The following is a 13,742-nucleotide window of genomic DNA, read 5'->3' as shown; positions in this document are numbered from 1 at the left end:
GTGTGAAGTGTGTTCCGCGTGAACCCTGTGTGAGTCAGTGTTACCAACAGTAAATTGGTCCTTGTGCAGTAACTCCCTCTATCCCCCACTTGCGAACTATGACAATTCACGAACATAACCTATAATTTTTGTGTTTATTAATATTTCTTCAGAACGCGTTATAAATTCTCTAAAAAAAATTATCATTTTCTAATTAATCCTTTGTAATAGGATGACGTTATTCTTAAAAGAGAAGGCGACACACTTAAAGGATTTATGGGACATATTTTTATCCTGATAAAAGAATCTGTGAATTTTACAATGGAATTTGTGGAAGAAGAAGATTCAATTGGTGTTTGGAATGAAACAACTGGAACCTGGTCGGGTGTTATAAATCATTTAATTAATGATAAAATTGATTTGGCAGCTTCTGATGTATCATTAACATCGACAAGATTACATCATGTTGATTCTACTGTACCATTAATGGTTGTCGAGAATTTTCTCTATCTTAAAAAACCCGACGATTCCATACGATGGACTGGTTACATTATGGTTTTTGACTTTTCTTCTATTTTCGAAAAAAACTGTATATAAATAATATATATTTTTTTAAAATTTTATTATATTTATTATAAATATATTTTTTAATTATATTAACTATACTGATTATTTCTGTTTTGTATCATTTAGACGTATACCAAAAATGTTTGGATATTTATCGGATTATTTTTAACAATAATTCCATTGCTTCTCACATTTATGAAAATGGAAATTCGTGAATCGTACCACTTGCCAAGTCTCCTGTCGGAAAATTATGTCAATGTGTGGGGTATTTTTTGTCAACAGGGTTTAACAGGTTTGAAATTGTTTTAACATAACATTTTATTTCATTAGTCTTGCAAGTAATTTATCTTCTATAATAATCTATATTAATAATCGTATTTCGGTAATCTGTCCGCAGTTTGAAGTTAGTTGCTGTTTGTTTTTTTTTGTTTCCTAATTTTTCTTCTTAAATGATTAAAATTTTTAAATTAATTTACTATAAAAATCATTCAATTCAATTATTTTAAATACAATTTTAATTGAATTCCAGGGACAATTAAATTAGTTTTAAATTCTTCGTAAGAATTCAATTATATCAATAAATAGTAAATTTTTCACAGCAATTCAATTATTTAAAAAAGTTTTAATAAAATTTTATGATCAAGAATTCAATTATTTTCAGAAACAATTAAATAATTGTAAGATGTACTGAAAATCCTTGAACTCTTGTAAAGTATTTATAAAAACATTTGAAATTAATTGAATTAATCTCAAAAATTTTTTTAACATTTATTTCAATAATTGAATTCTTTCGAGAAAATGTAATTAAAATTATTATTAAAAATAATTTAATTCTTGGCAAGATATTTATTAAAATTCTTTAAAATAATTGAATTGTTTTGAAGAATTTTATTATTTACAAGAATAATTGAATTTTTGCTAAGAATTTTACAATTTATAAAAATAACTGAATTGTGTTTCGTAGAATTTTATCAGAATTGTTGAAAATAATTAAATTTAAATAATATTTTAAAAAATAATTGAATTCCTCAGAAACATTTTATTATTTATAAAAATAAGAAAATTCTTGCGGAGGATTTTATAATTTATAAAAATAATTGAATTCTTTCGAAGAATTTTATCTGAATTTTTGAAAATAATTGAATTTTTTGAAGGAATTTTATTAAAAATTTTGAAAATAATGATTTTTTAAAAAAGAATTTCATCAAAATTGTCGAAAATAATTGAATTTATATTACAAATTTTTAAAAATAATCAAATTTAATTAATAATTTTTTAATATATAAAATAATAATAAATGGAATTTTTAATCATTTCAGAATTTCCTTCGGCGTTAACATTACGAGTAGCGTATTTCTCCATTTTTCTTCTGTCGATGATAAACTGGTCGGCTTATTGTGCTTCTCTAACGAGTCTTATTAATGTTTTAAATACAGAATTAACGTTCAAAACTATTCAGGAATTTGTAGACGATGAGTTTTATAAATTAATTGTAATTAAGGATTCGGCAGAATATGAATTTTTTCAGGTAATTTTTATGATAATTTTTTGTAAAATTACGTATATATTAATTTTTTTGTTTAAAAATATATTCAAAATAAAATACAGATTAAAAAAAAGTGATGTATCAATTAAATTTTTTAATAGCACGAAACAGATGACAAGGATTTAATTGCCATGAATAGTGAAATGATGGACAGGAATCAATTACCGACAAATATCAAAGAGGGATTCGATATGGTAAGAATAATAAATTTAATTAAATAAATATTAATCTAAATTAATAAATAGTCAAAGAAATATTAATCTGAATAAATAAATACTTAAAGAATTATTAATCTAAATAAATGGAGATTTATTAAATTTTGTAGAGAAATAATTAAATTAAATTAGAACTTCTTTTTTTTGTATTCTTGAGAAATTAAAAAAATGTCAAATTCATAATACTTAGAAGACTTAGAGTTTGAATTGCTTTATATAAACAAAATTTGTCAGTAAATTTAATTGACACGTACGTACTTTATTAACTGTCAAATGTTTGTTAATTTCGACGTTTAGCTATTTAAAAAAACAACTTGTTAATTCGTATTACGTATTTTGATGAGTATATATGTCAGTTTTTTATCGAACCATTACAATTATAAATTCGCACGTTTCATCTACAGAAAAAAAATGTGTTAACTATTTTTAAAAAAATATCAATTATACAATTAAATATATAAATTATTTATAATTTATTGTTAAAAAATATTTAAATACATAAATTATTTTTGAAAATTAATTTAAAAGAAAACAATTATAATTAATGATTCAATAATAATTTTTCAGGTATGTGAAGAAAAAGTTGCTTTATATATTAGTAGTTATTTAAAGGAGCTCGTAAAAGACAACATTAAATGTCCGATTTATCAAATTTCAACTAATAAATTTGACAACGTGGGTTTAATTTTGCAAAAACATAGTGAATACACAGAAATAATAAATTATCAGTAAGTAGATATTAATTTCCAATTAAATAAATTCAAATGAAATAAGAAAACAAATTAAGGTAAAATAAAAAAATTAATTTAATTAATTTTCGCTAATAAAAATAATTAAAAAAAGTAAATAATAGTAAAATTAATAATTAATAATAATAAAAAGAATTAAGAATTCTTGCAAAGAATTTTATAAAAAAAATTTGATAAATAATAGAATTCCTTCGAAGAATAATTTTATTATTTAGGAAAATAATTGAATTTTCGCAAAAAATTTTGTTAAAATTTTATTTAAATTCTTTTTGAAGAATTTCTTTGAATTTTTTTTTAAATAATGGAGTTTCTTTACCTAATAATTTTAATTAAAAATTTTTGAAAATAATTGAATTTTATGAACAATTTCTTTCAAGTTCTTTAAAATAATCGCGTTTGTTAATAATTAAAATTAAACATTTAATCATTTAATTTTATTAAAATTTTAGAAAATAATTGAATTTTTTCGAAAAATATCAAATTAAAAAATAATTAAATATTTTCGAAAAATATCAAATGAAAAATTAAAAAATAATTGAATTTTTTCGAAAAAAATCAAATTAAAAATTTTTAAAAAATTGAATTCTTTCATGAAATGTTATTAAAATTGTATTAAAAATAATTCAATTTTTGCAAATAATTTTACTATTTATAAATAAAGTTGAAATGTTTCGAAGAATTTATTAAAATTGTAAAAAATAATTGAATTCTTTTGAAATATTTTATAACGATTCAGAAAATAAATTGTATTCTTTCGTGAGAAATTTTTTTTAAAATAATTGAATTTTTGCAAAGATTTTATAACGAATTAAAAAAAAAATTGAATTCTTTCGTGAAATTTTTTTTGAAAATAATTGAATTTTTGCAAAGATTTTACAATTTAAAAAAATAATTGAATTGTTTCGAAGGATTTATCAAAATTTTAGAAAATAATTGTATTCATTTGTGAAATTTTATTAAAATTTTGTTTAAAAATAATTGCATTTTTGCAAAAAATTTTACTATTTATAAAAATAATTGAATTCTCCTGAAGAATGTTATTATTTATGAAAATAATTGAATTCTTGCAAAGAATTTAATTAAAATTTTTGAAATTAATAAAGAAGAATAATTTTTTAGTAAATTAGCTAATTGGATTTTTTTAAAGTTTGAATTTAAAATTATTTAAAAATTCATATTTGAAATAAAATAATAACAATAAATATTATATTAATATTGATATTAATAATGTTAAATTGATTATTTCAGCATTCATAAACTAAAAAATTATGGATTTATCAGTCAGTTACAAAATGTCTATTTGAAAACATTTCTAAATCAAAAAAATCGTCGAAGAACAACTTATACAAAAGTTGGATTTTCAGTCGTTAAATTTCCGTTTACAATTATTGCTTTTGGTTTTAGTTTGTGTTTACTAGTGATTAGCGTGGAAATATGTTATAATTATTTTCAAATTGAACACAATTTGAAAATTATCACCTGGCCCGTCAAGTACTTAATTCAACAATTTTATTTCTATGAGAAAAAAATAATTAAAAAAAGTATTGCCAGAAAATAATCCTCTATCAATTTGTCCAATAAAATTAATACACATTTGTTAACTGTTTTTTTTTAAACAAAAGTTTTTTTAAAAAAATGTTTCTTTAATTTTTGTGTTTAAATTTTCGCGCTCTCGTTTTTCATTGATCAATAGCGAGCAATAGTGAAAAATGTCCGACACTTGTTAGCGAATCAGAAGTAGCCGAGAATATCAAGTCACAGCCAATAGGAAGATTTCTTTAGTGTAAATATCCACCATATCCACATTAATGAGAAGAAAAAATATTTTTGTGTGTTTGTGACTTTGTGAGTCACGAGAGAAAATAAAAGGGTTTACTTACCTTTTTACCTTCTTTCATTCATTATAATTTTTTCTACAAAAAAAGAAAAAAACCACAAGGAAATTACATGAAAAAAGTGTGATAATTATTTTGGCATGAGTGTTATTGGAGAAATAATTTTTATATCATCTGTATAGAGAAGTCAATTTTTTTGAGAGCTGGTGTATTTTTAAAGCTGTCAATTTTATATATCAATCACCAATGGCCGGGCTTAAAGGTTAGATGATAAATTATTTTTAATTTTTATCACAACCATCATCTCTGATAACTTTTATTTCATCAATTTGTTTCAGAAGAATTGCACTTGAAGTTAAAAATTTAGAAGTAGTTTTACAAAATCAAAACATAACCTCTTTAAAGTGTCATTACTTGGCAAAACAAATCAAATGAATTTGCATTTTTTTTTTTTTTTCTATTGTTTATGTTTGCATTTCTTATGTCATTTTTTTTTATTGCACAAATTGTTGTAAAGCCCAAGAGATCAGAGTGTGATAATTTTATCCAATTTTTACTAATTTTACGAACTTTTTATAAAATAAAATTTTTGTTTCATGTTTTTCTTGTGGAAATCATCGAACTCTTACAGCGTAAGTAATTTTTTTTCTAGTTATTTTTATAAAAACGATTCATTAATAGAACGAATTTAAACGGAATATAAATTACAAAATTAATATTCAGTAACATAAAAAACGTATATGTTAATCATGTTATTAATACATTTTTATTAAAATTACAGACTCGTTTCATTGGCTTTCGCCGGTTCGATTGGCATGACATTTGTAATACTTGGTTGTGCCCTTCCCTCTTATCAGTAAGGAAAATTTAATTAATCACTTAATTAGAAGACACAGAAAGGGGCGAATTTAATTAAAGGGAGACTTCGACTACATTTTTTACTAAATCTTTTTTAAATTAAACAACTTATAAAAGTATTTTTTATAAAACATGAAGAAATCGATCACTCCGAGTCTTCGACTCGGAGCAATCGATATCTTCATGTATTATAATAATTAAAGAAGACCGAGTAATAAAATCATTATTTTATATTATAAGAATATTGTTACTGTAACTTTATCAAAATTATTTTCATAATTTTAATTCAATTATTATTGTCTAGAGTTTTAAATTATTTTTTATGAAAATAATTGAATTCCTTAAAAAAATTTTATTATTTATAAAAATAATTGAATTCCTGTGAAATTTTTATTATTTATGAAAGTAATTAAATGTTTGCATACAATTTTATTAAAATTTTTTTTTAAATAATTGAATTCTTTTTGCGAAATTTTATTAAAATAGTAGATATTAGTGTTTTCAACAAAAATTTAAATTAGAAAAATTTTAAGTTCTATTATTTTTGAAATTGCTAATTTTATTTTAAAGAGGCAGTAAGAAGTTAGCCGCGCGAATTTTATACAAATTTTATAAAATTTTATAAAAATTGCTATAAAAAGTATAAAATACAAAAAAATTATGATAAAATTATGATTTGAAATTAGAAAAATAAACAAGTCAATTTCCATATAAAAAAATTGAATAACAATGGTTTTTTAGCATTTTCAACGTAAAACCGAAATTTAAAAAAAAATGCTTCAAAAATAATAAAAATGATTTTTTTCTTTACAATTTTTTTTATGAATACAAAAACATATTTTCTACAAAATTACGGATGGATTTTAAAATCTATCAGTTTTTAAGAAAAATAAAAATCCAAAAAAGGTCAGAATATTTTCTCACCATTGATTTACTCTCTAGAAATTACTTTAAAAATAATTTTATGTTAAAATTTGATGTTAAAAAAGAGAAGTCGAAGTCTCCCCTTAAAAACTAAATTAGTATATTTGAAATTTATATTTTTTTATTTATAATATTTTACTTTTCAGAGTATGGTGGCCATTTTTTGTCGTATTATTCTACATTTTATCGCCAATTCCAACACTGGTGGCGAGACGTGTTTCTGATAACTCAGGAAATACTAGCAATCCGAGTTTAGAATTCGCAATATTCATCACCATGGGCTTCGTCGTTTCATCCTTTGCTCTTCCAATTGTTTTAGCGAGATCGCCGGAGAAGGACCCAGTGGTATGTAAATTATTTCTCTAAATTAATTTCTTTCCTCTTAATCGTAATTTAATTATTACAACCTATTAGAATTAATAATTTCGTATACAATAATTAGAATAATTATTGTACATACAATAATAATAAGAATAATTGTATGTACAATTATAATTACAATGATTTTAATTATAAATATATATTTACATGTTTACAATTATAATTAATTAATTTTTATATTGTTAATTAATTAATTTTTTTTATTTTTAGTTATTAGTTTAGTTATAAGTTTAAAATATTTAAAGTTTAAGATTTCTCTATAATATAAAGATTCGTTTTTATGAAATACACAAAATAATTACAGATACAATGGGGAGCTTGTTATTTGACATTAGCGGGCAATGTTGTCGTGTACCTGACAATTGTTGGCTTTTTTATGGCTTTTGATCAGGACGATTCTGATTACAGTATGTGGTGAAACAGCTGCATATAGTACTTATTTGTCATGGTGAATAACAAACAAAAACAAAAAAATATATATATACTAAAGTGATAAACGAGAAAAAAAAATCGAAGAAAAACGCCCCCCCGAAAATAAGTTATTATACAATATACTTTATATATTAAGTAACTGCATATGCATACTTTAATATATATTAAGTAACAAAAACGTATGCATACTTTATACGTCATTTTATAAATAGAACACAATTAATTTGGATGCTCTTTTAAATTTTTGTACCAATGTCACGTTGAAAGGAAAGAAAAAAGAGCTCCTTCAGTGCACTGACTGATTGCTACGCTTTAAAATGTATAACATCAAATTTACATTCTATATACGTTAATTATTAATATACAACTTACAATTTAACTTGAAATCATTAGTATATAAGTTTATAAAAATTACCTATTGGTATTCGATATATCATTATAATGTAGATTGTTTCATTTTTCTTATTATAAGAACGTTTGTGTTCTTTAAGATTAATGTTTTGCGCATCGATGCTATAAACTTAATATCAATTTTTACTGTTACTCAATTAATTTTAGTATAAATGATATATTTCGATATGAGAATTAATTTTCTTTTTTTTTTAATCGTTCTGTGTTAAATGGTAAAGCAAGATTATTATCGTAGTTGTATGTGATCAGGAAATAATAATAATAACAACGTTTACCATTCCAATTTCGATTGTTTATTCACAATCACCATTTTTTTTTTATTGATTACTATTTTCATAATAAAATAATTTTTGTAGAAAATAGTAAATTAGTTAACCAAATATTTTTTTAATTTATAAAAATTAGTTTAAAAAGGGAAAATTTTTTAATTATTCAAAGGGAAAATTAACTTTCTTAGAAAATAGTAAATTAGTTAACCAAATATTTTTTTAATTTATAAAAATTAGTTTAAAAATGGAAAATTTTTTAATTATTCATAGGGAAAATTAATTTTCTTAGTGTTATAGGTACTAATTATATTAATATTATACTTAATAGTTAAATTATTAATTATAAATATTTTATTTTAATATTTCACAAATATTTTATTTAAATATTTCATAAATATTTCATAAATATTTTATTTAAAAATAAGAATTTTACCAGTGACGAGTAAGAAAATTTGTGACTTTATCGGTTGAGTGATCAATGATCTAACAGTAATCTTATTGGTGAAAGCAAGAAACTAGTCCTGAGAAAATCTATAGAAAAATAGAAAGGAAAAAAAGATATTTAACAAATATAATTACAGTAAGTACCGGCAAGCAATTTTCCGTGAATAATGTTTGATAGTTGCTAAGTGATATGATAAAAGATTGTAAGTTCTGTCAATTATTTGACGTCTTAACTTTAATGTGGAAATTATATCGATTGATTTAATTGATTTTACACGAAGGAAAAAGATTTATTTATGTTTTTCGATACTTTTACAGTGCTAATGAATAATACAGGAAACAATTAATTTTTGTAACAATATAAAGTGAGCAATGAACAATACCGATCGTAACGTTGATGAGGAAATTGAAATGATTGAAAGTGAGTTATTTTCTCGTTTATATTTATTTTTTTCTTTATTATTTTGTTTTGACTTGCTTTTTCTTTTTAATTCAAAAAGGGCGCAATTTGACGTTTAAATTGTATTTTCAAATATTTTCTATATTTTTCAAATATAGAATATTTGAAAATGGAATTTTTTTGGAGTAATTTTGAAAAAAGTGGTGTGTGGATAAATTATTTTTTTTTCTACTAATTATAAATTTTGTTAATTATTTTATTGTTATTTTGCAGCACAAGGCAGTGGCGAGCCTGATAATACGAGGAATGTCAATTCCAGAAATCTTTTTTTGCAACAAAGAATTTTCGCTCATCATGCACGTCATTTGCCGTCCAGAAGAATAGGTATATTTTTCACAATTTATTTTCTTTGTTCGTTATTTATTTACAACTTTTGGAAAATTTAGAATTTTCCTGTTCTGTAAATCAAAATTATTTTCGTGTATTTTCAATTTATTTGCTTTTATCCTTTTTTATTTTTTACTTTTTTTCTATTCTTTATTTTTATTTTCTATTTTTACTTTTATTTTCTATTTCTTACTTTTATTTTTCCGTTTATGTATTATTTTTAATTTTTTACTTTTACATTTTTTCCTTTTTACTTTCCTATTTTCTTTATACTTTTATTGTTATTCGATTCAATTGTGGAAAATAAATTCTAATTGAAAATTTTCAGTGGCACTGGCGAATGGGAGAAGTGAAGGTTTAAATGAAATTTCCTCATTCATTCCACAATTGACGTTGAGGATAAGAAATTTACCTTTGGAGGATCATGCAACAATGATAGCGAATCATATTGAACAAAATGACGATCTTATGCAAAATGATCCACAATCGGAGCATCTTCGAAGTGAAATTTTACGAGACATGCCACAATGTTTAACTGTCAAGAGAACAGTGAAGGCAAAATTGAGTTTCAGTGCTAGTCAAAAATTAAAGAAGAAACCTGTTGGATATTTAAAACGACTCAAATATAGAATTAGCATGTCTTTCACAAAGGTATTCATAATAATTTCTTCATTTTACGAAAATTTAATTTTTATTTCTCTTCATTAAAATATAATTAATTTTTAATATTGAAATTTAGATTTTTACAAACATTTGATATTTTTAAATTTAAAATACAATTGATTTTAAAAATAAAAATAATAAAATTTATCTTTATATAATTTTATTTAGTTTTATATAGTTTTATGATATTATACTCATTTTATTAATACTGAAAAATATTTTTACAGTTCAATGTGGCTTTACGTGAAATATGTTCAGAAATGGAATTGTGGTATCATCCAATAAAATCGATAGAAGGACAATTTGGAAGTGGAATAGCGACTTATTTTAAGTTTCTACGATGGTTGTTTCTAATTAATATAATTACGTGCCTATTAAGGTAAAATAAAGAACCATTTTCGATGTTTGAAAACTACAGAATTAGAAATTAATCGTTTTTTCTTCTTTTGCAGTGTATCTTTTATAATTATACCACAATCTTTAATTGGCACAAAATTAGACAATTCTTTTCGTTATTTAGATCTACTACTTGGGAATGTGAGTATTAATCTGAAAAATTGAAATGTTCTTCAAAAGAAAAATTATTTTAGATAGTATTATTAAAGTATTATTTTAGAAAGTATTATTTATGTAATTTATTATTTAAAGTATTATTGAAGTATTATTTTAGTAATTGCAATTAATTTAATTATCTAAGAATCAAATTTACAATTCCAGGGATTTCTCACGAATTCGTTAATGTATTATGGATTTTATTCAAACCAAAGTATAAAAGTGATGCCTGCCAATACGTATCATATTCCCTCGGCATATTTTTTGACTTTAGGTTTTTGTTATTTATTCACCTTTGTTCTTCTTTGTTGCAAGTGAGTGATTATTTCTTCCTCCGATATAATCATTATTTAATATTCAAGTTAAGTTATTAAGTTACTTTTTATTTTATTTTTTATCAAGTTCCTTTCAATTTTCAAGTTTAGTTCTAAATTGAACTTTTATCGAAACGTTTACAAGTATGAATGGAAAATAGAAATAAATAAAAAAATTAATAAATTAATTTTCATATACATATATATTATTATATATTTATAATTAGATTTTATAGATTTATTTATAATGGAAAATATTTAAAATTTCCAGAGTGGCGCAATCGTACAGAAAATGTTTTATCGAAACATCAGGAGGAATTTATAATCAGTATGCAATGAAAATTTTCTGTGGTTGGGATTTTGGTATTTCATCATACAAAGCTGCAAAATTATGCTCATCATCTTTGCATAGAGAATTAAAGGAACTTCTCAGTGAAACAGAAAGTGACATTGATTTATCATGTTTCACGAAATTCTTAACAATTGCCATTCAAATTCTAATGACAATTTTTGTCCTCGCAATGATTGCTAGTACCGGTGGATTATTATGGATTTTGCTCAATCAACATAAAGCGGATGTGAATAATGTCTGGTCGATTTTAATGGTGCCTCTAATTGTCACTGGAATTATAAACATCTTTCCTTCCCTCATTTCATGGCTTGTGAGTAATTTAAATATTTAATGTTCTATTTAACACTTCTATTGAATTTTTGAATAAATTAATTTTCCGTTCATAATTTTTAATATTCACATTTCTATTTTATTTTTTATTTCCATTGCTTTATATATTTCTATTTTATTTTTTATTTCCATTTCTTTATACATTTCTAATTTATTTTATTTCACATTTTATTTCTTTTTCTATTTTAATACAAACAGATTATTGATATTTTTGAATACAGATTGATTCTTTAATTATTTTATTTTAATCAATTTTGAAAATTTAATTTTCCGGAAACTAATTGCCCAAAAATTGATTTCAGGCAAAAATGGAAAAATACAGTAACGATAGAATAACATTGTACGTGACGATAATAAGAATGTACACAATGACATTGGTCGTGATTGGAACACTGTTAACATATTGGATAACACGTGGAAATTTTGATTGTTGGCAAACGCAATTGGCGCAAGAAATTTATCGACTGATTCTCCTTGATTTTATAATATCAGTCATTGGTGTTTTATTGGTTCAAATGATACGTTCAAAATGTTGTACAATAGCATTTGGAAAAAATGTTTGTTCACCAAATTTTGATATTGCTCGAAATACCATGAATTTAATTTACAATCAAACATTATTTTGGGTGGCATTCTATTTCAGTCCAATGATGTCTGTTATTATTGTTCTGAAAATGATGTTGACATTTTATATTAAAAAATTTGGACTCGTCACATTTTGTGAACCACCAACGAAACCATGGCGTGCCGCTCAAACTCAAACACTTTTCTTGGCTTTGGCTCTATTGGGAATGGTTGGTTCTTTAATTGCATTGGGATTTGTTACGATTTACAAGACAACCGGCGATTGTGGTCCATTTAATGCTCATAATTTTATTTGGGAAGTTTTCGCTGAAGAGATTTTATTGGTTAAGAGGAATAGTGTTGTTTGGTCGATTTGCGAGCAATTTGTCGGCGTTGGATCAATGAGTGTTGTTCTTGTAATTATGTGGTGAGAGTAATTTAATTATTTTAAATCAATTAAGTGAATTTACGTATTTTGAATTATTTAACATTTTATTTCATTTTATTACGAATTATAAATTATTAAAATTTTATTTTTCTTTATATTTTAATTTTTGTTTCTTTATTTTCAATTAATTTAATGTCAGGGGATTTTAACGCTAATTAATTAATTGTAATTAAAATTTTTCAGCATCTCTGTTTACTATGTGCGTGCGAAGGCCATAGCCACGAAAGAAATGGTTCAAATTCTACGTGAAATGTTAATTATGCAGTCACGTGATAAGGAATTTTTACTAAAAGGATTTACTCAATTTTCCAAAAATGGTAAGAATTTTTTCTCAATTATTAATAAATAAATAAATAAGAAATAATAAATAAATACTATATTTAAATTGTCAAAAAGTAAATATTCAAAGTTTATTAATTTTTAATTTGTTTCATAATTAATTATTATGTTATCGTTAACTTTTCAGTTTTTTTCTCAATATTTTCAAAATAAAATAGTTATTTTAGTATTTTTTTAGCATTTTTCATCATTTGCTATTTTGTCACCAGGTTTGCGTAGTTCATTGCGTGATCAACAGAGAGAAAGGTCTTTTAGAGAGAAAAATAAAGAGAATACTTCTCTACGTGCTGGCCCATCGAATGCCGAGTATTAATTTCCAAAAAAAAAAATATCTATAAATAAGTGATGAAAACAATTAAAGACTGTATTTAGCCAAATTTAAGAATTGTTAAATATTTTACAAGTTTAAATTTAGTTTTTATTTACAAATTATTAAATAATTAAATTAACTTTTCGTTTAAACAAAAAGTAAAATAAATTATAATTTATAATATAGTTTATTGTAATTTATATTAATTTATTTAATGGTTATTTCCGTAACTATGACGATTCATTGATCAAACAGTATAACTTAACCTTTTGACACCTGATTTACGAGTAAATTGAAAATTACTCCCAACAATTTTAAAGTTATTTCCAAAAAATGTGATAAATATTTTTCTTATATTCTTCTACAATTTTTATAATGACGATAATTATATTTATAATTATATTTAGCTTAAATAAAGATTCGAAAGAAACGAATTTTAGAATAAATAAAAAAAATGGATATTTATTTACAGT

General features: G+C 22.7%; 3 protein-coding genes across 7 annotated transcripts; all 3 read left to right on the top strand.

Annotated features, from left to right (window-relative positions):
- Positions 1 to 168: 168 nt before the first annotated feature.
- On the top strand, positions 169 to 4,729 carry LOC122500964 (glutamate receptor ionotropic, NMDA 2C-like). Of its 2 annotated transcripts, XM_043610151.1 has the most exons (6): positions 169 to 534; positions 673 to 838; positions 1,866 to 2,074; positions 2,194 to 2,286; positions 2,875 to 3,035; positions 4,305 to 4,729. In XM_043610151.1, exons 1-6 carry the CDS (start codon positions 256 to 258, stop codon positions 4,612 to 4,614), a joined length of 1,218 nt encoding a protein of 405 aa, XP_043466086.1. In that variant the 5' UTR covers positions 169 to 255; the 3' UTR covers positions 4,615 to 4,729. The 2 variants fall into 2 exon arrangements, with proteins under 2 accessions (XP_043466086.1, XP_043466087.1); XM_043610152.1 differs by lacking the exon at positions 2,875 to 3,035 and having other exon boundaries at positions 4,305 to 4,434.
- A 173-nt stretch (positions 4,730 to 4,902) lies between these two features.
- On the top strand, positions 4,903 to 8,180 carry LOC122500967 (leptin receptor gene-related protein). Of its 2 annotated transcripts, none has more exons than XM_043610157.1 (4): positions 4,903 to 5,153; positions 5,673 to 5,747; positions 6,820 to 7,018; positions 7,359 to 8,180. In XM_043610157.1, exons 2-4 carry the CDS (start codon positions 5,707 to 5,709, stop codon positions 7,470 to 7,472), a joined length of 354 nt encoding a protein of 117 aa, XP_043466092.1. In that variant the 5' UTR covers positions 4,903 to 5,153; positions 5,673 to 5,706; the 3' UTR covers positions 7,473 to 8,180. The 2 variants fall into 2 exon arrangements, with proteins under 2 accessions (XP_043466092.1, XP_043466093.1); XM_043610158.1 differs by lacking the exon at positions 4,903 to 5,153 and adding an exon at positions 5,414 to 5,523.
- Positions 8,181 to 8,626: 446 nt separating this feature from the next.
- Positions 8,627 to 13,619, top strand: LOC122500949 (transmembrane channel-like protein 5). 3 transcript variants are annotated; one of them, XM_043610123.1, is made up of 11 exons: positions 8,627 to 8,746; positions 8,929 to 9,031; positions 9,284 to 9,394; positions 9,726 to 10,048; positions 10,288 to 10,439; positions 10,513 to 10,597; positions 10,778 to 10,926; positions 11,198 to 11,588; positions 11,911 to 12,599; positions 12,804 to 12,937; positions 13,169 to 13,618. In XM_043610123.1, the coding sequence occupies exons 2-11, from the start codon at positions 8,983 to 8,985 to the stop codon at positions 13,270 to 13,272; spliced, it is 2,187 nt and encodes a 728-aa protein (XP_043466058.1). In that variant the 5' UTR covers positions 8,627 to 8,746; positions 8,929 to 8,982; the 3' UTR covers positions 13,273 to 13,618. The 3 variants fall into 3 exon arrangements, with proteins under 3 accessions (XP_043466058.1, XP_043466060.1, XP_043466059.1); XM_043610125.1 differs by having other exon boundaries at positions 8,668 to 8,813; positions 13,169 to 13,619; XM_043610124.1 differs by lacking the exon at positions 8,627 to 8,746 and having other exon boundaries at positions 8,753 to 9,031.
- The last annotated feature ends 123 nt before the right edge of the window (positions 13,620 to 13,742 follow it).

This window comes from Leptopilina heterotoma, unplaced genomic scaffold (genome assembly GCF_015476425.1).
Source record: "Leptopilina heterotoma isolate Lh14 unplaced genomic scaffold, ASM1547642v1 Lhet_192, whole genome shotgun sequence".
Lineage (NCBI taxonomy): Eukaryota > Metazoa > Arthropoda > Insecta > Hymenoptera > Figitidae > Leptopilina > Leptopilina heterotoma.
The sequence above is the reverse complement of the archived record's forward strand: the minus strand, read 5'-3'. Positions and strand labels throughout refer to the sequence as shown.